This window comes from Drosophila miranda, chromosome 3 (assembly GCF_003369915.1).
Source record: "Drosophila miranda strain MSH22 chromosome 3, D.miranda_PacBio2.1, whole genome shotgun sequence".
Lineage (NCBI taxonomy): Eukaryota > Metazoa > Arthropoda > Insecta > Diptera > Drosophilidae > Drosophila > Drosophila miranda.
In genome coordinates this window covers 24,906,106-24,928,726 of record NC_046676.1, presented here as the reverse complement: position 1 = coordinate 24,928,726, position 22,621 = coordinate 24,906,106, and the positions used below count along the sequence as shown (strand labels likewise).

The following is a 22,621-nucleotide window of genomic DNA, read 5'->3' as shown; positions in this document are numbered from 1 at the left end:
CTCTTAATAACAAAACACGAAACGTTTCTCAATGTTAAACATGTCTCGCATCTGCATACAATATAGATTGAAAGATGGGCATTAAACGCATGCATTCTTCACTGTTTCACTTTTATAGTTCGCTTATTGTTTATCGCATTAATCGCCAAGCAATCGATTGCAGAGCTCACTATTTGTTGGTGGAAAATCAATTATAAACGAACAAACACGCACAAATAATGAATGCATCAGATCGTGTAACGCCACAATTTCTTTCTTCCAGTTTTTTCTACTAAAAGCAAGCATATAACCAATATGATACGGGGCAGCTAGCCCCCATATAACGTGCAGATATATACATATACTTAACAGTAAGCTAAAGAAAACTAAGTTTTGGCGCCACTCTGTGCGAGGTTCTGTGCGTCTTTTTACTCTTTTTTACTTAGCATATATGTGCAACATATGTACTGTACTCTTACCATATACATTAACACACAAACGACAACAACAACATCAACAGCTGCAGCCTTATTCTGAGTCAGAGGCAGCTGCAAAATGCTATGGAGAATTTTCAATTGCCAAAACACAAACAGAATGGAAACAGAACTGGGAGAACTGGGAGAACAATATGGCTGCAAGTGCTGCAAGTGGTTTCAATTAGATCTGAGTAACCCGATATAGGGATCGATAGCGATCCCTGCCCAAGACCATTTTCCCTTCCTCCTGCAATAAACACACATTAGTGGAGAACTAAGATTTACAAAGAACTCTATGCTTTATTGGCCTACGCCTTTGTTAAACTATATTTATATATATCTCATTACTACCTACATAACGTACAAACTATCGATCGTACTCTTGATTGTTATTGTAACATACTTTGCAACTCCCTAGTAGTACAGATACAGATACCAAATACCCTTACATGGAACACATAACAGTTTATGGATCAATGAATTATAATTGTTCTCTCTTGGTTCTGCAAATGCAAAGCGCTAAATGAAATCCAATATGAATACCACTTAATCTAAACATAAACGATCAATAAATATTCTTGAAATTGCATTTTAACCCCTTCCTCGGATCCTTCTGTTCTACTTCTCTCTGGCTTTCAGCGAATCAGCAGTTTCATCGTATTCATACAAAAATTAATTTGTGTTTACCAAGTTCACAACGGGAGTGCTTGATGACACCATAGGCGGCCCAATGTTTATTTTCTTAGTGCGCTCCAAACAACAGATTTTATGGAGAGACTCTCTTTTCTCTTTCAGGAAACTTGAGACTCCCAACACAAGCACGATCAGTTTTTACTAAAAGGAAAGAAGTTCTCGAGGCCGAAAGCTTCGCTCTTCAATTAGTCTTTCGGACGCCGCCGACGAGGAAAGCACAGAACAGTAAAAATCGAAACTCAAAATTAAAAAAATACATTAGTTTAGTTCATATATCCCACAAAAAAGGGGCCCGGAGAGAACTCGGCGACGAGGAAGTGCATTCGTCATGGCAAAGAACCTGGAAGATACTTTAAATGATTTGAACGGCGAACTAATCAACTTTGACAAAGACCGGAAGACGTTTACAGCGCACTACAACGAGCTGAGGAACCAGCTCTACTCCCTGTGGAAGCGCGACGAGAAGCTGAGCAAGCTGCTCAAGGGATTCACCTTGGGAGGTAACTACTAGAGTTCACTTTTCGATACTGTATATGTATGTATGTATGTATGTATGCTGTAGATGCAATTCCATGTGGGTCGACTGTCTCGTCTGCATTGAGTGTAAAAACATGCATTTCCGAGTGTCCGATTCTCCGCGAGAGTCTATCTACTCTGGGAACTATTAAAATCAAATTTTGAATCTCTGATAAGAACGTATCTGTGAATTCACACTCATTCACACATTCATACAATTACTCAATTAACACAGTACACCTAATTATGTCTTACTGGAAATTTAAGGGGATTACATTTTGCAATAGAAATGTGTTAGTATATTGTGAACATCAATGCTAACATTTTTTAAACGCAAATTTTTTTTTCCAACGTTTTCAAATTTGTTCCCTAATTTTAATACAAGGAACCAATCACCAATCTACCGTGTAAAAACAGAATTAGGTGGATATAAATTTCAAATTCGACCCATAAATTAGGCTATTTTGTGTTTAACCAAGGGCAGGTACGAAAAGAGTTTCCCCAGGCAGTGTGAGGGTTTCTTTGTGGTCTGTTATAAAACAGGAAACGCCATGAATTTCCAGGAAAAGTTTGTTAGCTTCTGATTAGATAGCGTCCAAATGATTGTGTTTGCACAGCTACTAAATCGCTGGGTGCGCTTTCCCCCTTCCAGGAAGCTATGGCGACAACCTGAAGGTGTCGAAGCCGGACGAGTTTGACTTGCTGATTCACTTGGAGTTCCCCGAGAATAAAGGGATCATTGTGAAGCCGGATCCCCGTAGGCCAGGTGAGTTTCGAGAGAAAGCTCCCTCGAACGATAAACTGATTTGCCCCGAACACCGCAGGGAACGTAACGCTGGACATGACGAAGGTAATGGAGGCCATCAGGGATAGTGAACATCACAGGCCCATCTACGAGCAGCTCCAAAAGTTGGTTAACGGGAAGAACATGCTCCTGGAGGACAGGCTGCAGAACTGGCTGCAGGGCCTGATGATCCAGGCGCTAAACAAAATTGGCAACCAGATCGAGGTGAACAAAACGATCTCCAAGCTGACGTACAAGAAGTGCGGGCCTGCACACACCATCTTCGTGACAGGGCCCTACAAGTACTCCGTGGATTTTGTGCCAGGCATCAAGCTGGTAGCCGCGCAGAGCGTCCTTGCTGGAGATCAGAAGAAGCACTTTGGCAACTCCACGCACTGGGATGCGATTCCCAAGCCCCTGAAGCCTCCTCAGCCCGAGAACAACTCCTTCCGGGCCTCCTTCTACGCCGCCGAACACGAACTGCTCAAGGACAAGGCCAACCTGAAGAATGCCGTGCGTCTCCTGAAGAAGTTCCGCGACGCGAAGCAGAACCTGAGCAATCTGAAGAGCTACTACATCAAGACAGTCTTCCTCTGGGAGGTCACTAAGCGGGATCCCCGCTACTGGCAGAGCCCCCTCCATGAGATCTTTATTGAGGTTTGCCATTGATTCTACTCTCCTCTGACTCCCACAGATCTGATCCCTTTCCCGAACGCTCATTTCAGATGATGAGCAAGTTGGCCAATGCCCTGAAGCTGACTCCGGGCAAGGGTAAGCTCCAGTTCTTCTGGGACCCCAAACTGGACATGATCGCCGATCTGAGCTCCAACCAACGCGCGGAAATGTTCAACTGTGTAGTGAAGAGCTTGTACCGTTTCCACAGGGCCGAAGGCAACTTCACGGATGACATAAAGAACAACATGCGCAGCTCCTTCAGTACGCAAACGAAGCACGTTGACGAACCGGTCAACGACTTACTAAGCTCTACCTCTCTCTCTCTCTCTCTCTCTCTCTCTCTCTCTCACAAGGTAACCGCGAGGAACGGGGCATTGAAAAAAAGCCTGCCAAGCCGACGGCCAATGCCAACACCCAGTTGTGCGAAAAGAATAATGTGGCAACCCAGTGCCAAAGCAACCCAGCGGACCTTCCCGTTTCGAATTCCGCAACTCAAATAGATATTGTAACGCCCAATCGTGAGTTGGGTACCAAAGAGAAGGCAAGCCCTCCGGCGAGCGAAGGAAACCCCAAGCCGAAGCCGAACGGATCCCTGTTGAAGCCAGAGCCAGACGTCCAACAGAATCCAATGCCAATGATGAATACCCAGTTGTGCGAAAAGCATAATGTGGCAACACAGTGCCAAAGCAACCCAGAGGACCTTCCCGTTTCGAATTCCGCAACTCAAATAGATATTGTAACGCCCAATCGTGAGTTGGGTACCAAAGAGAAGGCAAGCCCTCCGGCGAGCGAAGGAAACCCCAAGCCGAAGCCGAACGGATCCCTGTTGAAGCCAGAGCCAGACGTCCAACAGAATCCAATGCCAATGATGAATACCCAGTTGTGCGAAAAGCATAATGTGGCAACACAGTGCCAAAGCAACCCAGAGGACCTTCCCGTTTCGAATTCCGCAACTCAAATAGATATTGTAACGCCCAATCGTGAGTTGGGTACCAAAGAGAAGGCAAGCCCTCCGGCGAGCGAAGGAAACCCCAAGCCGAAGCCGAACGGATCCCTGTTGAAGCCAGAGCCAGACGTCCAACAGAATCCAATGCCAATGATGAATACCCAGTTGTGCGAAAAGCATAATGTGGCAACACAGTGCCAAAGCAACCCAGAGGACCTTCCCGTTTCGAATTCCGCAACTCAAATAGATATTGTAACGCCCAATCGTGAGTTGGGTACCAAAGAGAAGGCAAGCCCTCCGGCGAGCGAAGGAAACCCCAAGCCGAAGCCGAACGGATCCCTGTTGAAGCCAGAGCCAGACGTCCAACAGAATCCAATGCCAATGATGAATACCCAGTTGTGCGAAAAGCATAATGTGGCAACACAGTGCCAAAGCAACCCAGAGGACCTTCCCGTTTCGAATTCCGCAACTCAAATAGATATTGTAACGCCCAATCGTGAGTTGGGTACCAATGAGAAGGCAAGCCCTCCGGCGAGCGAAGGAAACCCCAAGCCGAAGCCGAACGGATCCCTGTTGAAGCCAGAGCCAGACGTCCAACAGAATCCAATGCCAATGATGAATACCCAGTTGTGCGAAAAGCATAATGTGGCAACACAGTGCCAAAGCAACCCAGAGGACCTTCCCGTTTCGAATTCCGCAACTCAAATAGATATTGTAACGCCCAATCGTGAGTTGGGTACCAAAGAGAAGGCAAGCCCTCCGGCGAGCGAAGGAAACCCCAAGCCGAAGCCGAACGGATCCCTGTTGAAGCCAGAGCCAGACGTCCAACAGAATCCAATGCCAATGATGAATACCAAAGATAGCCAGCCGAAGCATAGTCTAAACTCTCAGATAGGCGAGAAGAAAACTGGGGAAACCCAGAGCCAAGGCAATCCTAGCCCAAAGCCGAAGACGAACGGATCGCTGCCGGGCAGTGCATCCAATACGAAGCTAGATCCAGAAGTCAAACAAAAGTCACTGCCAAAGATTGGCTCCCAGCTGAATCCCAGGCGCAGCTATCTATTCCAGAGCCAAGGCAAGCTCAAGCCGAAGGAAAATCCTGCTACGAATTCTGCAGTGGAGAATGCAGCTGCAACGCCCAATACCCAGGAGGGTGCCAAAAAAGAGACATGCGAAGGAAACCCCAAGTCAAAGGCGAGGGGATCCTTGCCGGGCTCTGCATCGAAGACGAAGCTGAAGCCGGACGTCAAAGTGTCATCAAACTGCATCGTGAACTAACCAAGGATATGGAGGAGCAGATCGAGGCGGGTAAGAGTTGAAAGAGTTTTATTAACAGCAAAATGAAAAGAAGTTCGATCTTCGATCTTAAACCTAAAACGTTTCCCTAGAAGGTGGTGACAGACAGGACTGGAGACTTTCGTCGCTGTCGTCGTTAAGTCGCGCGCTTACAAGCCGCCGCCAGAGCGATCCACGCTGATCTTCTGCTTGAGATTGGCAGCCTCGTGCTTCTGTTCCTCCAGCTCGGCCATACGGGCAAACCGGGAGTAGGCCACATCGCCCGTCTTGATCGCGGACATCATCTGCAGCATTCAAATAGAGTTTCCACGTAAGAATTCAATAAATTATCGAAACAGATACATCCACCAATCAAAATTGGGACTGTGAGAGACGCACCTGTAGATACTCGTCGAGCTCAACCTGGCCGTTCATGTTGGTGTCGATCTCGCGGAGGATCTCATGCAGCTGCTCGCCGGAAACGTCGCTTTCGCCGAAGCTCTTGAGGCCGCGGCGGATATCATTGATGGAGACATAGCCCTTCTTGTCCTTGTCGATCAGCTGGAAGCGCTTGATGTAGGTCTGGATCTCCTCCTTGGAAAGCTTGATGGGTATGCGCTCCTTGGAGGTGCGGTTCACCGAGTGGCCCATCTCGTTGGCCAAGAACTCGGTGGCGACCTTGATCTGGCGCTCCTTCTCCTCCTTGGACCACTTCAACTCCTCGCCCATTATGTCCACAATCACAGGAAGCGCCTCCTGCGCCGCCTGCACGTTGAGGAAGGCCAGTCGCAGACGGCGGGCGATCATATCCACGGCCGTGCAGGCATATTCGCGCACGCCATAACGGATCTCGGCGTCGATATAGGGGAACTCGGGGTGAATGCGGTTGCCGATAATGGGCCACCGCTTGCCCGTCAGTGAGGCCATCTTGGAGACGGCAAAGGCGCGGTCGCCGTACGACTTGGCTAGGTGCTGTGCCACCTCGCACTCCAGCCCGAAGTCCTGCACCAGGCGGATGTACATGGTCGGTGTCCAGCCCTGACCGCCCTCGATCTTCAGGTAGGAGGTGACGGCCTCCGCCCGCTCCGGCTTTAGATTGCAGGCTGTGAATGGATGGACGGAGATACGATCAGTGATCGGGAATCTTAGGCGTAAAAGCAAGGATACAAACCCTTGATAGCCGCATCGATGGTGTGCTCGGCCATGGCGCGATAGGTGGTCCACTTGCCGCCGGCAATGGTGATAAGATTGGAGGGGCTTATGTGGACGATGTGGTTACGGGCGAGGGACTGAGTGTCGTCCTTGTTGGGGTCAGAGACCAGGGGTCGGATGCCACTCCAGGCGGACAGGACGTCGCCGCGGCGCACCTCCACGTCCGCGTTCAGGTAGTTTTTGATCTCTTTCAGGATGAACTGGATCTCGTCCTCGGTGGGTATGGGGTTGTGGGTGATCTCGCAGGGCAGATCGGTGGTGCCGGCGATCGTCTGCCGCTGCCAGGGCAGGAAGAAGATGACGCGTCCGTCGGACGTCGAGGGATCGAGCAGGCCCATCTGGTCGGGGCTGTAGTAGCCGGGGAGCACGATGTGCACGCCGGAGCTGGGGCAGCAGATGCTCTTCACCGAGGGGTTGTCCATCTTGCGGATGGAGTCCGTGAAGGGGCCGGTAGCGTTCACGATGCACTTGGCCTTCACGGTGAACTCCTTGCCGGAGATGTGGTCCTTGAGCTTGGCGCCGCACAGCACCTGCTTGCCGGTGCCGTCGTCCTTCTTAAGCAACTCCTTTACCTCCACGTGATTGCAGACGGTGGCACCGTGGCGGGCTGCCGTCAGTGCCACGGCCAGGCACATGCGGGCGTCGTCCTGCTGTCCGTCGTAGTAAACGATAGCGCCGCACAGCTTGTCCTTCTTGAGCATGGGGAACAGCTCCAGAGCGTCCTTCTTGGACAGATAGTAGGAGCTCTTCACGTTGCGGTCGCCCGCCACAAAATCGTAGGCCTTGATGCCCACCCAGAAGTACGGCACCTGCCACCACCTGCGTGATAGATCAGTGGATTGGAATTAGTGGATCGGAATGCTGGGCGGGATCGGGTGCATTTACGTATAAACGGGCAGCATAATGGGCAGCGGATGGGTCAAGTGGGGCGCCGATTCGAGCATGGTGGCGCGCTCCTGCAGCGCCTCCTTCACCATTCGGTACTGCTCAAGGTCTAGCTGTGGAAGCCGAAATGGAAGGAGGACAACGATTAGCTCTCTACGGGGCAGATAATCCGGTTGAGCGATGAACTTACGCCCAAAATAGCCTTCTGCAGGTATCGCACTCCGCCGTGGATGAGCTTGGTGGAGCGCGATGAGGTGCCGCTGGCGAAATCGTCCAGCTCCACCAAAGCCGTCTTCATACCTGCACAGAGGGGGGTTACAATAGCTTAAGACGTGCCTCTATACGGGCTTCCGCCTTGACTCACCTCGTGTCACCGAGTCGAGGGCACACCCAGCTCCAGTGGCTCCGCCGCCAATGATTAGCACGTCGAACTCCTCGCCGCTCATCAGAGACTTGATCTGCTCAGATCGCATGGGCAGTGTGCGCTTTCTCTTCGGCGGTGCCACCGCAGCATTGTTCACCACACGGGGGGTGTTCCAGTGGTCGAGGGTCCAGGCGGCCAGAACGGATCCCACGGCTGCACTGGTGGCGGTCACGCCGAACTTGAACATCCGCGAAGTCATCGCTCAGGGAGTTCCTTTTAATTGTTGCTTGTGCTGCCAAGAGATCGGAGAAGCATTCCATATTAATAAAAATGTATTTCTTTGAGTATCTCCAAAGAGTATTTCTACAATATTTTATTCTCTCTCCCGCTTTTAGTTGCATCTCACTCCAACGGCCAGCTGTCAAGATAAAGAGAGCAAGCTCTCCCAAGCATAGATATGCTCTCCCACTCCCACTCTGACCAAGCAACAGCTTTGGCCAGAGCTTTGATGCAAACTTTTCACTCTCTTGTCTCTCTCTCTCTCTCTCTCTCTCTCTGGAAGTTCCATTGCGAATACCCGAATATTTAGTGTGTCAAATCAATACTGTTCCATTGAGATGGGGGGCCAGACCCAGAGCCAGCTGTAGGGATAAAATACTGGACTCGCACCCGGACACGGAACACGTCCACGGACGACACTGAACAGATGTGCTCCAGAATCGAGACTCCGATTCTCGGAATCGGGTGGCGGATTTTACCTTAAGTTCCGGACCGAAAGCGTTTCGACAGTAGACAGTGAAACGCAAAACCTGAATAAATTCCACAGCGAATACAACAGACCACGACGGGGAGAATGCCGAGTCTGTTCAGAACATACATATGTATTTAGCGGGCGTAACAGAAAATGATTACATCAGAGTTTGAGTCACTTTTCGCGTCGACGGTCCGCGCGTCCGCACTCAGCCAGGGCGAATCGGGTATTGAGCTGCTTACCGTTTGCCTTCTGGCTATTGCTATTGCTATTCCGTTGCCGATGCTGTTGCTGATGCTGCGGCTAATGCTGATGCTGATACTGGAAGCGTAACCCTTTCCTGCTGCGCTCCTAAGTAGCTCTCCGTCCGCTCTGTCCGGTCCGTCTCGTTCGCTGGCAGAGTGCACTGTGCAAGTGCAGGTGCAGCTTTTTGGCTCGGCAGCTTTCAGTGCAATATGCAATGCTACAATGTACATATGCCTTGCCGCTCGGAAATCGTGCTCGGTACTCGGCCAACGAACAGCTGTTGTAACTATGCCACGCCGCGCCCCTGTGTCTCTCGAGTGTCTAGCCAGCTAATTGGCCAGCAAGTCGTTCGTGAATCTCACACCCAGATACCAGATACAAGATACTCTCGTGCCGCAAAATGCCGATTCCGCCCCTCTACTCGGATGCGATGCCCACCTTTGCGATGAGCCCACGTCGAGTGTCTTGGGTGTGCGCTTTGTAACTGAGCGCAGAGCGAATGATATTTCTGATTGCTGATTGTTTCGCGCTCTATTCAAATAGAAGCGTTCGGCCAAGTGCTGATAAAGCGGCACTCTCCAACATAGGTGGAACGGAGGTCGAACCGGTGATTCTTCTGTGGGTTTCCATTGCGGCGGCAGTTTCCTGAACAGTGTCATGCCCGTACCCGTGCCCCTGCTGATAACCATAATTTCACAACTGCTACGCATGGCGTAGATCTAGTGGGGAATGGAAATTGAATTCATGAATGAATCACTCCGGCAGAACCATCTTGTGCGTCGCTTGTCCAGCTATTGACCGCGCGACGTCACAGGCGAGACGGCTGCCGCAGAGTAGACAGGAAACAGACCGGCACTTGTGGGCTCGAGTAGATACAGATACGTCATGGGGGGACATGGGCAATGGGTAAGGTCAGTATCACTTGCGCAATTGAGCAAGAAGAGCCCACGGCTATTTATACCCAACAAGACCTACATGAAACGGCCAGACCTACAAATGACCTTGGCTCCCAATCGCATTCCCAAATTATAAATTCGGCATTTCTCACGAAAGCAAGGCGCATTATCACGCCGATTGTAAATGATACAAAGTGCGAGTAGTATATATCCGACTCTCCGTAGAGCTTGTCCGGCGCGGCGGCACAGATACGGACACGGGACGATAACACGCAGCTGTTGCGTGCAGCGCACCACCCACACAGAAATACCTACACAGACGCTCAACCACGACTACAAAGGAGACATCGAAAAGCTCCCGCGGGTCCCATAGTTACGGAGTGAGACGACGCCAGCGACGATGCTATCTCCATCAGCTGACGGCGACGCGTTCTCCGCCAGCACGTGAACACTATCAATGGACTGGCGGGTATACGTAGGACGTACATACACACATATGTACGTATCATGTGTGCAAGAGACTCAGTCTGAGACTGATACGGTTTTCAGTTGGAGCTCCTATCTTTACCAGTCTTACCCCAGTCTTGCCCTCCTCTAAAGGTGAAAGGCGTTGTGTCTGACCCCCAAAATATCACATATGAACGTTAGATTCGTGTTTGTCGACTATGTCTTGTAACGAACCTAAAAGGTTTCGATACAATCCGTCCCCCGACCTATAATGAGCGCATCGCACCGCACCCCACAACCAACGCCCCCTCCGCAAGCAAACACCGATCAACACGCGCCAACTCCAGAACGATGACCAAAGACATCAGGTCAAGCGAACTTTCCCCACTCCAAGCCAAGCCATCGGCCGAGTGCGGTCTTCCGGGTTCATCGACGGAGGAAAGTCGGCGCCGCCAAAATCTGCGACGATCACCAAGAACGGCAAAGTTCACCCCGACGCGGAAGTGCATTTGTCAAACCCGCAGACCCAGCAATACGGGCCTATAAAAAGACGGCGACGAGAACCAAAGAGCAACTTACGCAGAGACCCGGTCCGGAGTACAGACGCGGTACCCGGAACTCACAAGAAGACATCGGCGACCAATTAAAATAAGTTCATTTAAACCGCTAAGAATTACAATAAAGTGTCGAATTATCAAAGTAAAAAACCCCCGATTGCGTAAGTTCACCCCAATTAGTCGAGGCACCGACGCCACCCCACCCCGAGTCTACGCAGCCGTTTCGTATACACGACGAGCGACGCCCATCCTAGCCCCGATCCACCTCTCTACGACAGGCCGCCCCCTGACGCCGCCCTTAAGGTTCCATCACATTTATACAAATTTCTTGTGGATTGACCCCTGGACGGGACTGAGCTTAACTCAGCCTGAAATAGGTCCATCACAGTCTTCACTTATTAAATAAGGAATATCTCTCGTATATCATCGAATTATATCCCGAACTTTGATCTGCATATACATATAGGGTTTCATGCTCTATGTTGCTTGTCATCATTTCGAAGAAAATTTGAGTACCGGGTATAGAAATCTGGTACTCAAATGATATAGGGAAATATTCGATTCGGAAGCGTTTGAGATACAGGGTAATGGTAGCTCCGACTGGCTGGTTTTACATTTTGAATTTAGCTTTGAAGGCGGTTTTGTGGCGCCACTTGATTGGTATGGTGTTGCCATTCGCTTATCCGATGTTAGAACCACGATTTGTGTAGTTTGTAAAACGTACGTAGAACTTCCATTTGTAATAGTGTACTGTACCGTCCGTGTAAGTTTTGCACCTGACAACAGGTGTTCATGCTCCTTCCTTGGTACATTTACCTTCGGTGGGAGTGTCCTGCTGGAACTACTGCCATGACAGCCAGCTGTTTGGATGGTGGCCATGGCAACATCCAATTCTGCCACAACAATGACAATGACTCTTTCAGTTGGACGACTCAGTCGACTCAGTACATCCATGTCGCTGTTCAATGTCTGCAGCTGGTGGTCTGCCCAGTGCGCCGATCCCGGAGAGCAATACGATGTGGCCAGCCTACTGTGCGCCCGCTTTGGCCTGGAGGAACAGGAGAAGGACTACATCATAGTGGGCTCCCAGACGGGGCAGCTGAGCATCTACTACCCGCACAGGCGGGGCTACGATGCCACCGATCTCCTGCTGGAGACTCTGATGCCGGCCCCAATTCTCGGCTTGTATGCCGGAAAGTTTAGCGGGTGAGTCGCCTCTGACTGCTAGAAGAATATGGTCTAACATTCACCAACTCCTCCAGGAACGTTCGCAACGAGAACACCAACCAGCTGGGCGTGCTCCTGCCCAACGCCATCGCCATCTACAACGTCCAAGCCATCAGCGGACTGGCGGAACACGGAGCCCAGGTGCGCCTGCAGCTGCATGCGGAGCACAAATTCCAACGGGTGGCCTTCGGCCTGTGCCAGGGCCACTTCGGGCAGGTGAAGGGCCGCGAGTTCTTCTGTGTGGTACATCTGGACGGGACCTTGACTTTCTACGAGCAGGACGGCATCTCCTACGAGTGTCGTTTCCCCGGATACCGGGCACTGCCGGCTCCGGTGTCCTACTGCGAGCGCACCGACAGCTTCTTCCGATTCAGTGCCACTTGGCACCTGCAGTGCTATAGCTACCAGGACCTGTCCCACTCGCTGATGACCAAGAGCAGCTACCAGCCCACCTGGACGCAGGGTGTGGGCGAGGGCATTGTCGACATGCGGGTGGTCCAAGTAAAGGAGTGAGTACTGGAGCGAAGGATTGGATTCGATCCGACGATGTATCCCATATCTTGCAGGAACTGCTCCTACATCATGATCCTGGGCGAGCGGAACTTCATCTCCCTGGATGACAATGGGAAGTTCATCTTTATTCTGAAGTTGGACTACGCCCCCAAGTGTTTCCACAGCTTCGTAGTGGGCTATTATTGGGGTAAGCCTTGGTCATCCTACGGAGAGCTACCTTTCCTATATATTGATTCTATATGGCGACGCAGAGCCCGGCGCACGCCTGATCACAGCCATCATTTCGGACTCTTCGAAGCTGCATGTCTACGAAGAGGCCAACATCATTTGGGCGGCACAGTGGCCAAACCAGTCGAACGCTCCGGTGGCCATACAGCGCTCCAATATGCAGGGCCTGGCCGGGGGCATAGTGACGCTCGGGGCCAGGGGCCAGCTCGAAGTGGGATATCTGGGCGCCGATCCCTTCACGTTTCAGGTGCAGCCGCTGAACATCGAGGCGCTGAGCTTCGCCCAGGCGCATAAGGAGCTGCAACAGCTGGAGGACGAGATCAAGGAGGCAGTGGATGTACGCGACATGGACGCTCTCAATCAGCAGGCAGCGGATCAGGTGCGTCTCAGCTTTAGCATCCAGACGGATGTCTCTGAGGATCTGGACACCCTTTTGCTGGACGTGCCTGCCGACGTGGCCGTCAAGGAGATGCCCTCGGCCAAGGGCTTGCTGCGCTTCAAAATCAAAGCGGACCTGGCGGAGTTGCAACTGGTGTTCCAGACGCCCAACGGCGTTCGCTGCAGCCAGGACACCATGAGCTTTGTGGACGTGGTCGCGGGCACCAGCCAGGAGCTGAAGCTGGACTTTTATATTGCCGAACTGCTACACATCCACAGCACCAAAGTGGAGGTGGTGGCCTCCTTTGTGAGTCCTCGGGTGAGTGTCATGTGCAGGATCTGCATCCTAATTCTCTCGAGATATCCTACCCAGGGCATTCCGCGGGTCATACAGCAGAACGCCCACCTGCCGCTGGGCATGTTCTATCGCGTGTGTCAGCCCCAGAAGGCGGCGGGTATCAAGCTGACGTACAGTATCACCAGCAGACACGTCGCTCCGAAACTGGGAACTTTCTTTGGAGAGTTCCTCGAGGGACAGGCCGATGCCCACGCCCTCGGCCTCCAGCTGCTGTGCCCCGGCCTGGATAAGCAGTCCGAGGTCATCACTGTGGTAGCGGCCAAGAGCTCCAACCGCATCCGCATCCAGTCCGACTACGTGGAGACTTTTGCAATGATCCTGGAGCGCCTTGTGCAGACGACGCTGCAGCTGGACAGCTCCGCTGGCCTCCTTAAGATGGACAAGAAGAAACTCAAGCGCGGGGTGCTCAATCGGTGCGTGGAGCGGCTCATGGCCGCCCCCTTCCTGCCTGCCCAGCCCATCCTCCATCGCGTCGACGTGCACCACGAGACCCAGCAGAACATTCGAAAGCAGACGGTGAGTGGCGGAGATTCCCCCATGGAGAAGCATCTCTCATTATCACGTCTCCCTCTCGCTTCCTCCAGGAGAAAATGGAGGACCTCTGGCAGCAGTTCAAGACCCTCCAGCGACAGTTGCAGGAGCAGCAGGAGCAGGAGCCCAAGGAGGCCCTCACCATGCAAATCGAGACGAACTACGACCAGCTGATACTCGAGGGCGACAAGCTCGTAGATATACGGCGGGACGAGCGCAGGTGGGTGCATGGGGGCTGTGCGTGCCACATGGAGTGTCCGATAATTACCCAGGCCATTAGGCTATTCTCCCACTATAACTTATTCCAGCGCTTTCCATTAAAATAAAGATTGTTTGATACCCTCGAAAGAGATACATAGAGATAGGGAAATGCTCCGAACAATCAGAAAAGTACTCTAACTCTTTGGCAAATGTTCGCCTCTCCTTAGAGAAAGAACATTATTACGAGTACAGGGTATACAATTGATGTCATACTCTTTTTGAATTAATTTAATTATCGATTGCAGGCAACGCTGTGACCTAAACTGCGCCGTGGCTTTGGCCAAATGGATTATTCAAGCCCTGAACCTGGAGGAGCGCGTAGTCAACGTTGTCGGCTCTGTTCTAAGTGTTCCCGTCGAGGACTGGACCGAACTGGTGAGTGGACACTGAGTGAAAAACTGGGAAAAATCGAACCTGATTGCCACCTATTTTCTTTACAGAGTTGGGAAGAATCGATGGCGCCCGGCATAGACATGCTGCATCACTTTGGGCCACTGACCCGCTCCAAATCGACTTCGACCCATGGACTGCTGGATGCCACCGACACCAACAAGGACAGCTTCGACTATGGTCGCTTCAGGCGGCACTTTGCCACGCTCTTCGATCGAATTGTGCGTCTGGCGGCTTCTCCGCAGCCGGCAGCCGGTAGCGGCGTCGACTCGTCCGGCGCAGAGCAGCCGGTGGAGGTGGAGGAGGAGCAGCAGCCGGCCAAGCAAGCGGATGAGATTGGCAGAATGCAGCGCATGCTGGGGGACCAGTGCCTGCCGCAGGCACCGCACAAGCGCAAGTCCCACATGACCAGCTCCTTGGAAGCCGTCGAAGACGATGAGGAGTACGACGAGGAGGATCTGCGAGAGGACGTGGGATACCGCAAGGAGTATGGCACTGGAACTGGGACTGGGACTAGCACTGGGACCCAGAAGACCTCTAGCCAGCCACGCTCCGAGTGGGTCAACGAAGACTTTGAGCTCCCTACCACCGAGGAGCTGTTCAGCGACCTAGGCATCTGGTGGTAGTAGGGCCTCCCATTGCCATTCCCATTCCTAATCTCATACCAAGTGTCCAATAAACGCTAGAGCTGTCCCAACAGAGATCTTTATTTGGCAGCTGGGCACCAGATCTCCGATTCTGATGGCGATAAAGCCTCGTAATCGGAATTTGCATAACCTACAGCCAACAGAGATGTGAGTGTCCGTGGGAGTGCACTCGAGAGATTTGTGTGGACAGGAAAAACGGCAGGCAGCGAACTCATTTATGATGCATGGCTGCAGATAAAACAAGATAAAAATCAGACACTGATTCTGATTCAGATTCGGATGGGGATAGGGAGAGCCAGATGCCAAATGCCAGATGCATGAGAGGGGAACTCTGGCATGCTCTGAGTGGGCAGCGGAAGGAGGCGCGGAGGAGCAGGGGCAGCTGCTGTGATCCCTTGTCAACTCCACAGGCCAATCCCACACAGGGAGGCCTGAGTTATAGGAGTCTGCTGCATCTAGGCCTAGTTCCAGCTTCAGGCACAGGCACAGGCACAGGCTGTCGGCCGTAAATTGCCAACAATTGACTGAAAAAATACCAGGCAACTCGAGCCCAACTTGATTCAGCGTGCATTGTTTTCGCGTTTATGGATGGATGGTTACTATGGGATGAGTGGCGGTGTTGGTGCTGGGTGCATTCTCATTGATTAATTAACAGCTTTTTAATGTGATCCTGAGTGATCAAAAATTAATTAGCGATCGGCTGATTGCAAACACATTTCATCACAGTGTTATAATGAATGCCGGTTAGGTCACTCACATGCAACCAGGCGTGAAATATAACAGAAAGTACACTGGGATTCAGTTGATTTTATTTACAACGGAGATTGAATGATATGAAAGAGAGAACGATTAAAGTCTGTAATTCTGAAATCTGTCAAACAGAGGCCTAGGCTATCGACGTAACTTTCTTTTCTTTCTTTTTTAATTGGGTTAAAGGAGTAAATGTACTCCAGACTTAAATCCTTACGGAAGCTTCAAAAATGTTCAAAAAATCTGATTTGACAGATTGCAAAATTATCAAAACACTATGATATATGAACATCCGACAGTCACATTCCAAGGTGTTATGTCCAATGGGTTCTTTCGCAAAAAAACTTTCTTTACAAGAAAATCTATTACATTTATGTTATACTTTAGTTTGCATCAAAAGTACAGTCCGAGCAAACAGTGTAACTCGTATATCTCTACGGAAGGTTCTACAGATATTTCCTAGATTTCTCGTAAACTCCCACACGGATCAATCGAACAGATCCACTGTGCGAGAACCGCATCGGACTGTTTCCGTTAAGATTTATAAATTACGAACTGGTCGCCCGCCTGCCTGTCTGTCTGATTGGAACTGGAAGTTAACACCCAGCCGAATTTAGCAGCCGGACCGAAATAAACAGCACTTGACGTATAAATTAGAAACAGATGATTGTCTCGGGATCAATGGGAACGAAAACGATAAAGAGTTTGGTTCAGTCCTAGTATATATTGTAGTTTGGGTTGTATTTCTCCTTCACGGAGCAGAGGGCTGGATACTGCGGATTGTTGCCCGTGAGGCACTCGGAGGCGGGTAAGCCCGCATTGTAGACGGGGACGCCGATGGCATAGACGCTGGCATAGTTGCAAGCTGTGTTGTAGATGTAAAGGAACGGGTACTTCGGGTTGGTGAAGCGCATCATGGCGCAGCCGACATGGGTGTTCCTGTCCACCACCGTTTCCACAAAGTGACCGTACTTTTCCCTGCCAACCAAAAAAAAAACAAGGATTGTTACGTTTCTGCGGAAACCGGAAATGTGGGGGCAACTGCTCTTACAGTTTGCTGGTCACCCGGAAGTCGGTGATGAAGCTACTGTCGATGACATGGTGCTCGCCGAACCACAGACCCAGCGACTGCTCCACCAGATTTGTCACGTTCATTGGGGCACTGCGGTAGCGATCCACGCCGCACAGATTCTGACCCAGATTCCGGAAGCGGAACGAGTGGTTGCAGTCGTCGTGCTCCAGGTTGCAGGTCTTCAGGTTGAGCGTCGCCAGATACTCCAGCTCCTCGTCCCACACCATGGTGGCCATCCGCGTAGCCGGAAAGTAGCCCGGCAGCGAGCCCGAGGCGATGAAGTTGCGCCGCTTGTTGTGCTCATTCAGGATGAACGACCGGTGCGGCTTCAGATTCACCATGGTGGCATCCTCCGAGCAGCTCTCATGGAACTTCTATCGAGGATAATTCCTGGTTAACTCAGAAGCAGAGGGATCATGGAGATCACTTACTCCGTTGTTGTTGCACGCAATATGCACCTTTCCCTCCGGACAGAGCTGCGGGTCGCACCAGGACAGCGGCTGTCCGATCGCCATGGGCATCAGCAAAACGCTGATCAGGAGATATTTCCCAGGCTCCATGTTCTCCGGATGTCAATGCAATCACAAGTGCAGATCCTGACCACCTCCAAGGCGATATTTATTCAGAAATTTTGATTTGATACCGCGTATATTTATTTTGGTTTTTATTTTTGGCAACGTTTGCTGTTTGTTTTCCAACGCGGTCCGAAGTGGGGTTCGGAGTGCGGGACCGATTCCGATTCCGAAAACCGCAGCTGCACGCGGGCTGGTCAGCCGTCCGCAGTGCTTGAGACAGGTCAAGCAACGTTTTATGAATCATTTCCATTTTCTGGCGGACGTCTCGGTCTTTGTCTTTGTCTCTGTCTCGGTCCTCACCTCTGAAGAGCGCTCAGAGCGTTAACACCGAAAGTCGCGGACGAGGCGCACGACTTCTAGGAAAACTCGCTCATAAAGCCCCAAAGTTGAGTGGAGTTCAGGCTTGCCGAAAAGTGGAGAGCGTTGGAATAGATTAGTTGTTATTTGGGTACTGTCTAGACAAGACCGATTCCTTAGGTAGGATCCTTTAAGTTACACGTATCCAATAGATCCAGTAGTCCTCTATAGTAGGTTTAAGAGATTTTACACAGCAAGATTAGCCTCAGACAAATCTAGAACTAACACTAACCCATTAAATTAGGTTATACACCCAGAGTTGGGTGAAGTTCAAGCTGCTCAGAGTAAGAATAGAGTTGAAAAGGTTTCACTACTGCTTTGGATTGTGTGTTAAGTGATGAATAATCTGTCATCCCCCCATTATAACCAAATCTCATAGAAATTTAACATATATTTCTGGGAAATCTCATTCATTCAGACTCCACTCATCGCGAATCAACTCGGCGTGGGCGTCTCCAGCAGTTCAGTGACTCCGGGCTCTGTGTGTGGTTCTAGGTTCTGGGGCTTCGCCACTGACATTGACCCAATTGGTGAGTTTCGGCTAAGAAACTATAATATCGCTGTTGCTTTCTGGCTGCTGTTGCCCATATGTGCCGCGTATTTAGCGACTTCCAGTCGGGACAGGTTTTCAATCACAAAGAACAAATCAATAAGTTCTGCACACAAATCAACTTAAAGTCGAGATTTGCATACTCGAGGTGGATCTTCGAAGATCTCTTTATGATCTGTTGGACAATAATAAACGAAAGTTTTTTATGCCAAACCAGTCTCAAAATGGAGACGGACAAAGAGACGGAGAGCGAGACCAGACGACTGGGCGAGCGCTTTCTTTGTAGAAGCGTTTTGTTTGACTAAAACGTATACGGGAGTCGTACAGCGGCGTAGTCTTAGACGATAATTTATTTTGTGCTTATGCAATGACAGTCGGAGTCGACGGAGTCAGCCGGTCAGAAGTCAGAAGTCAGCCATGGATGAAATGGGATGGGATGCCGATGACTTTGTTGAAATAAATTATGCAAAGTTACTGGAATCAAACAAAACGTCACGTCACGTCGATGCGATCATTTATTTGTTTGTTTTTGTGTAAAGCTACGGGTTTCTTTTCTGAATACTTGACAGTTGGACCTGAGTAAAACTAAAGGGAAGATTTTTAGATCACCAATTAGGATCGTACTCCTCGCGAGTGGAGCAGAGACCCGGATAGAAGTGGCTCTTCCCCGTGGTGCAGCGCGAGGCCGGATAGCCCGTCTCGTAGACGATTGCCCCCAGAGCGTACAGCGAGGCGTAGTTGCAGACCACATTGTAGATGTACACGGAGGGGTAGTCGGGCCGCGTGAAGCGCATGATGGAGCAGCCGATGGCGAAGTTCTTGTCCACGCTCATCTCCACAAAGTGTCCATAGTCCTCGCTAAGGTAGGATACGCATTATGCTTCAGTAGTTCCTAGACGAGGGATAGGAGTCGCCCTCAATACTCACAATATCGGCGTCACCTTGAAGGCGTCGATGAAGCTGTTGTCGATCAGATCCCACTCGTTAAACCACAGTCCGATGCACTCCTCCACTAGGCTGGTCACATTCACATGGGGATTCCTGTTACGCCACACCGCGCATAGGTTCTGGCCAGAGTTGGCATAGCGGTACGTGCTGTGGCAGTCATCGTGATCCAGCACACAGGTATTTGTATTCAGCTGCGACAGATACTGCAGCTCATCGTCCCACACCTACGAGTACGAGGGATTCTACTAAGACTCTGCTACGAGCAAAAATTTAAGGGGGCTCCTACCATGGTGGCCATGCGAGCGGCTGGGTAATAGCCGGGCACTCGTCCCAGCGCCAGGAAGTTCCTCCTCTTGTTGTGCGCGTGCAGGAAGTCCGATTTGTGGCGACTGATGTCCACCTGGAAGGAATCCGGCTGGCAGCGTCTGTGAAAGTGCTAGCGGGATCGGGAGCGGACCAAAGTATCCATCAGTTGCTGTTGAATCTTTTGTTGTTCCGTTGTAGTTACCCCTGTATTCCGGCAGGCCACATGCCGCACACCCTTTTCGCAGAGCGTCGGATCACACCAGCTGTACTCCTTGGCAAGGACCATCTGCAGCAGCATCAGCATCAGCGTCAGGCAGGCTAACGAAGAAGGTACAAAATCAGACATTCTGCTAAATGGGAATCTCTCTTTCTATATCTTTGAATGCGGCACTTTCAATGGGAGGCGCGGTAGAATGCGCGTGGCCGTCTTTATTGAATGTTTCTGTCCGAATGATCTGAACAGAACTGAGATCAGAGACCGGGACTGGGACTGGGACTGGTACTAGAGAGCTAGAGAGTGTGCCGCCTGCTAACTAACTTTTGTATATATTTCTCTCGATTCGAATGCCATTTCGCAAAGTCCAAGCCACAGCCACATCCATAGCCAGACCAAGCCGAAGCAAAGCCTTTCTAACACGTTTAGAACAAAACGGCCAAGAACAAGTTTATACAAAATAATGATAATAAATATAAATATTAATTTGAGGGCGAGTAGACCCGATAAGGAGTGAATCTTCCCGGTTTATTTTGTTTTGTTCTGTTCTGCTCTTTTCTACTGTATTCTGTATCACTCCGAGACGCTTGCGTTGGGAGAAGAGAGTGCCCCAAAGTTCGTTGCTGCCACGAGCTGGGATCCGACGATCGATGGATCGATCGGTTGACAGAACAGACCATTAAAAATGTGCGCGTTTGAAGTTAATGCGATCGTTAAAAGATCCATATATACATGAGCTTTTTTTAAGGTCCCTTGGATTGCTTGGGAAACGGCGGCTATACATTTCAGGAGGCGAGCAATTAATTACCCGATTTTTATTGGCACACAAATTTGTCCAGTGCCAGCAAAACTTAGAACCTATTAGACAAAATTTATTGGCTTTAATATGCAAATTGCGACAACGCTTATGCCCAAAAAGGCGGCACTTAAGAGTGACGCGTGATTTAAGCTTCTCTTCGTGGATTTATGACGGAGAAATTCGAGAAGAAAGTCAGACAGACACCTTATGGTGCTGCTAATTGATGGATCGTTGATGGGTTGTAGCATGTGAGCGCGGGGTATCCCACACTTCGACCTTCCCCCAAAAGCTTGACTAATTAGTATTCCCTTTTCAATATCTGTGGGTTCTTTTGGCACTAATTGCTGTTATTAGTGAGCGATCAAGATTGATGGGCGGAAGGCTTGCGCCAATCCACGTGCGAAGTCACAGATCACCCGCAACATTGATCGCCGATCACTGCGCCATTCACTGAATTGGAATTACAATGGTGTTTGGGATTAGATAAGCACAATTAATACCCCATACGGATTGCACACGAACAACTTCCGTCATTTGGTAGCAGTAGAAGCAGCAGCATCAGTTGACGGGTTTGCATAATTGCATCTGATTGCGATGGGATCTTCGTTTTAGCGAAAATGAAATGAATTATGTGAATACAGGTACAATAATCGAATCGGGGAACAAGCAAAGTTAATTTAATATAATTAATAACCAATATTGACTCGCCAAATGTATGTACATACAAATGTACATCTGAATGCGTTGGATCTGGATGCCAACCAGTTTTCGCTTACCAACAAAAACCAACGAATGCCGACGCCTCACTGTCTGTCGAGGTGCGAAAGCAAGTGATTCTGTATGTGATAGAGAGAGAGTTCTATGTGAAGTCCTTCGGACAGAGAGAGTTACTATTCAAATGGCCAATATCTTGGTAATTAATTGTGTTTCAGTGGGGCTGCGGCTGGGTTGACACAAGTCATCGCCATTAGAGCGAACGCCGAATACTTGATTGCCAATTAAATTAGTCAAAAACCCATAAGAATCACATACATAGATGGATGGAGATGGGGAACGAGGGAATCTATTTATTAATTCAATAATTCATTTAGCCATCTCAGTTTCGTCTCGTGTTCGTGTAAGCAACACAAATCTCTGCAGATATTTGTATATCTAATGACTGACACTGATTGACAGCTGTGTGGAGGAGGGTTTTATGGGGGAGGTGTCGTCAAGTAATAAGCAATTTACACAGTTAATTAACTATGGGCAAGACACCTTAATCTACGGTGTCGGCAAATGAAACGCAGCTGGAGAAAAATGTCAGAAATTATGCAGAAAATATGGATTTCGGAAAAAAGACTACTTATTACATTATTTAATCAGGCAGGCTCCGTTTTTCATTTATTTTTGCGGATTACGTTTTCAGCTAAAACGTTTTGTTTTCGTTTTAATGCTCTCCAGTTTTCACATATTTTTGCTGTTTGCACCAAAACGAAAATTGTTGTTGCCCTGGCAAATTTTTTATGAGCGAAATTTGAGGTTGGGTTAAAATAAAATAATTTATAAAGAAAGCAAAAGTTAAATTACCCTGATATAGGTGTCAAGTTTATGTTAATGCATCAATAAGTCATATATTTGTTTCCTTTTGCAATAAAGGTTCGTTTCGTTGTATAAAATGCCGTTTACTTTTCATTTCGTCAACGAAAATGTTTTCGTTTTGAAAACGAATAAATCTTGCGAAATGTGAAAACGGGAGCCTCAATTTATGTGTATTCAAAAGTAAATCGGAAAACTTTTGTGAATGTGAAAAACGGAGCCTGGCTGAATATTTCA

At 49.7% G+C, this 22,621-nt stretch overlaps 5 protein-coding genes across 8 annotated transcripts; 2 read left to right on the top strand and 3 right to left on the bottom strand.

Annotated features, from left to right (window-relative positions):
* The first annotated feature begins 1,280 nt into the window (after nucleotides 1-1,280).
* Nucleotides 1,281-5,704, top strand: LOC117185711 (proteoglycan 4-like). The gene is made up of 6 exons (XM_033391774.1): nucleotides 1,281-1,373; nucleotides 1,437-1,648; nucleotides 2,317-2,430; nucleotides 2,489-3,105; nucleotides 3,174-3,384; nucleotides 3,477-5,704. The coding sequence occupies exons 2-6, from the start codon at nucleotides 1,477-1,479 to the stop codon at nucleotides 5,345-5,347; spliced, it is 2,985 nt and encodes a 994-aa protein (XP_033247665.1). The 5' UTR covers nucleotides 1,281-1,373; nucleotides 1,437-1,476; the 3' UTR covers nucleotides 5,348-5,704.
* Nucleotides 5,379-9,300, bottom strand: LOC108158883 (glycerol-3-phosphate dehydrogenase, mitochondrial). Of its 3 annotated transcripts, none has more exons than XM_033391776.1 (7): nucleotides 9,241-9,300; nucleotides 7,806-8,097; nucleotides 7,632-7,741; nucleotides 7,442-7,554; nucleotides 6,516-7,375; nucleotides 5,744-6,447; nucleotides 5,379-5,649 (listed from the first exon to the last, which is right to left on the bottom strand). In XM_033391776.1, the coding sequence occupies exons 2-7, from the start codon at nucleotides 8,062-8,064 to the stop codon at nucleotides 5,515-5,517; spliced, it is 2,181 nt and encodes a 726-aa protein (XP_033247667.1). In that variant the 5' UTR covers nucleotides 8,065-8,097; nucleotides 9,241-9,300; the 3' UTR covers nucleotides 5,379-5,514. The 3 variants fall into 3 exon arrangements, with proteins under 3 accessions (XP_033247667.1, XP_017147146.1, XP_017147147.1); XM_017291657.2 differs by lacking the exon at nucleotides 9,241-9,300 and adding an exon at nucleotides 8,799-8,964; XM_017291658.2 differs by lacking the exon at nucleotides 9,241-9,300 and adding an exon at nucleotides 8,564-8,653.
* An 89-nt stretch (nucleotides 9,301-9,389) lies between these two features.
* Nucleotides 9,390-15,285, top strand: LOC108158882 (protein PTHB1). Of its 2 annotated transcripts, none has more exons than XM_017291656.2 (9): nucleotides 9,390-10,196; nucleotides 11,626-11,908; nucleotides 11,965-12,438; nucleotides 12,496-12,629; nucleotides 12,694-13,367; nucleotides 13,422-13,922; nucleotides 13,991-14,157; nucleotides 14,444-14,573; nucleotides 14,639-15,285. In XM_017291656.2, the coding sequence occupies exons 2-9, from the start codon at nucleotides 11,655-11,657 to the stop codon at nucleotides 15,212-15,214; spliced, it is 2,910 nt and encodes a 969-aa protein (XP_017147145.1). In that variant the 5' UTR covers nucleotides 9,390-10,196; nucleotides 11,626-11,654; the 3' UTR covers nucleotides 15,215-15,285. The 2 variants fall into 2 exon arrangements, with proteins under 2 accessions (XP_017147145.1, XP_033247666.1); XM_033391775.1 differs by lacking the exon at nucleotides 9,390-10,196 and adding an exon at nucleotides 11,207-11,422.
* Nucleotides 15,286-16,309: 1,024 nt separating this feature from the next.
* On the bottom strand, nucleotides 16,310-17,652 carry LOC108158299 (antigen 5 like allergen Cul n 1). Its single transcript, XM_017290539.2, has 3 exons — nucleotides 17,489-17,652; nucleotides 17,037-17,431; nucleotides 16,310-16,963 (listed from the first exon to the last, which is right to left on the bottom strand). The coding sequence occupies exons 1-3, from the start codon at nucleotides 17,615-17,617 to the stop codon at nucleotides 16,702-16,704; spliced, it is 786 nt and encodes a 261-aa protein (XP_017146028.1). The 5' UTR covers nucleotides 17,618-17,652; the 3' UTR covers nucleotides 16,310-16,701.
* Nucleotides 17,653-19,036: 1,384 nt separating this feature from the next.
* Nucleotides 19,037-20,264, bottom strand: LOC108158220 (antigen 5 like allergen Cul n 1). Its single transcript, XM_017290448.2, has 4 exons — nucleotides 19,996-20,264; nucleotides 19,774-19,923; nucleotides 19,467-19,711; nucleotides 19,037-19,397 (listed from the first exon to the last, which is right to left on the bottom strand). Exons 1-4 carry the CDS (start codon nucleotides 20,137-20,139, stop codon nucleotides 19,145-19,147), a joined length of 792 nt encoding a protein of 263 aa, XP_017145937.1. The 5' UTR covers nucleotides 20,140-20,264; the 3' UTR covers nucleotides 19,037-19,144.
* Nucleotides 20,265-22,621: the final 2,357 nt, after the last annotated feature.

What these genes read in the sequence shown, in the direction of transcription:
- LOC117185711 (XM_033391774.1), top strand. Translation starts at nt 1,477, where the DNA reads ATGGCAAAGAACCTGGAAGATACTTTAAATGATTTGAACGGCGAACTA. An exon ending in GCCGGATCCCCGTAGGCCAG is followed by an intron (nt 2,431 to 2,488) that starts GTGAGTTTCGAG and finishes CGAACACCGCAG; the next exon opens with GGAACGTAACGCTGGACATG. An exon ending in TCCATGAGATCTTTATTGAG is followed by an intron (nt 3,106 to 3,173) that starts GTTTGCCATTGA and finishes CGCTCATTTCAG; the next exon opens with ATGATGAGCAAGTTGGCCAA.
- LOC108158882 (XM_017291656.2), top strand. Translation starts at nt 11,655, where the DNA reads ATGTCGCTGTTCAATGTCTGCAGCTGGTGGTCTGCCCAGTGCGCCGAT. An exon ending in CGGGTGGTCCAAGTAAAGGA is followed by an intron (nt 12,439 to 12,495) that starts GTGAGTACTGGA and finishes CATATCTTGCAG; the next exon opens with GAACTGCTCCTACATCATGA. An exon ending in CGTAGTGGGCTATTATTGGG is followed by an intron (nt 12,630 to 12,693) that starts GTAAGCCTTGGT and finishes ATGGCGACGCAG; the next exon opens with AGCCCGGCGCACGCCTGATC.
- LOC108158299 (XM_017290539.2), bottom strand. Translation starts at nt 17,617, where the DNA reads ATGGAGCCTGGGAAATATCTCCTGATCAGCGTTTTGCTGATGCCCATG. An exon ending in TTGCGTGCAACAACAACGGA is followed by an intron (nt 17,432 to 17,488) that starts GTAAGTGATCTC and finishes TATCCTCGATAG; the next exon opens with AAGTTCCATGAGAGCTGCTC. An exon ending in TTCCGGGTGACCAGCAAACT is followed by an intron (nt 16,964 to 17,036) that starts GTAAGAGCAGTT and finishes TTTGGTTGGCAG; the next exon opens with GGAAAAGTACGGTCACTTTG.
- LOC108158883 (XM_033391776.1), bottom strand. Translation starts at nt 8,064, where the DNA reads ATGACTTCGCGGATGTTCAAGTTCGGCGTGACCGCCACCAGTGCAGCC. An exon ending in ATTATGCTGCCCGTTTATAC is followed by an intron (nt 7,376 to 7,441) that starts GTAAATGCACCC and finishes TCTATCACGCAG; the next exon opens with GTGGTGGCAGGTGCCGTACT. An exon ending in AGCTCGACGAGTATCTACAG is followed by an intron (nt 5,650 to 5,743) that starts GTGCGTCTCTCA and finishes TGAATGCTGCAG; the next exon opens with ATGATGTCCGCGATCAAGAC.
- LOC108158220 (XM_017290448.2), bottom strand. Translation starts at nt 20,139, where the DNA reads ATGTCTGATTTTGTACCTTCTTCGTTAGCCTGCCTGACGCTGATGCTG. An exon ending in TGGCCTGCCGGAATACAGGG is followed by an intron (nt 19,924 to 19,995) that starts GTAACTACAACG and finishes CGATCCCGCTAG; the next exon opens with CACTTTCACAGACGCTGCCA. An exon ending in CCGCTCGCATGGCCACCATG is followed by an intron (nt 19,712 to 19,773) that starts GTAGGAGCCCCC and finishes TCGTACTCGTAG; the next exon opens with GTGTGGGACGATGAGCTGCA.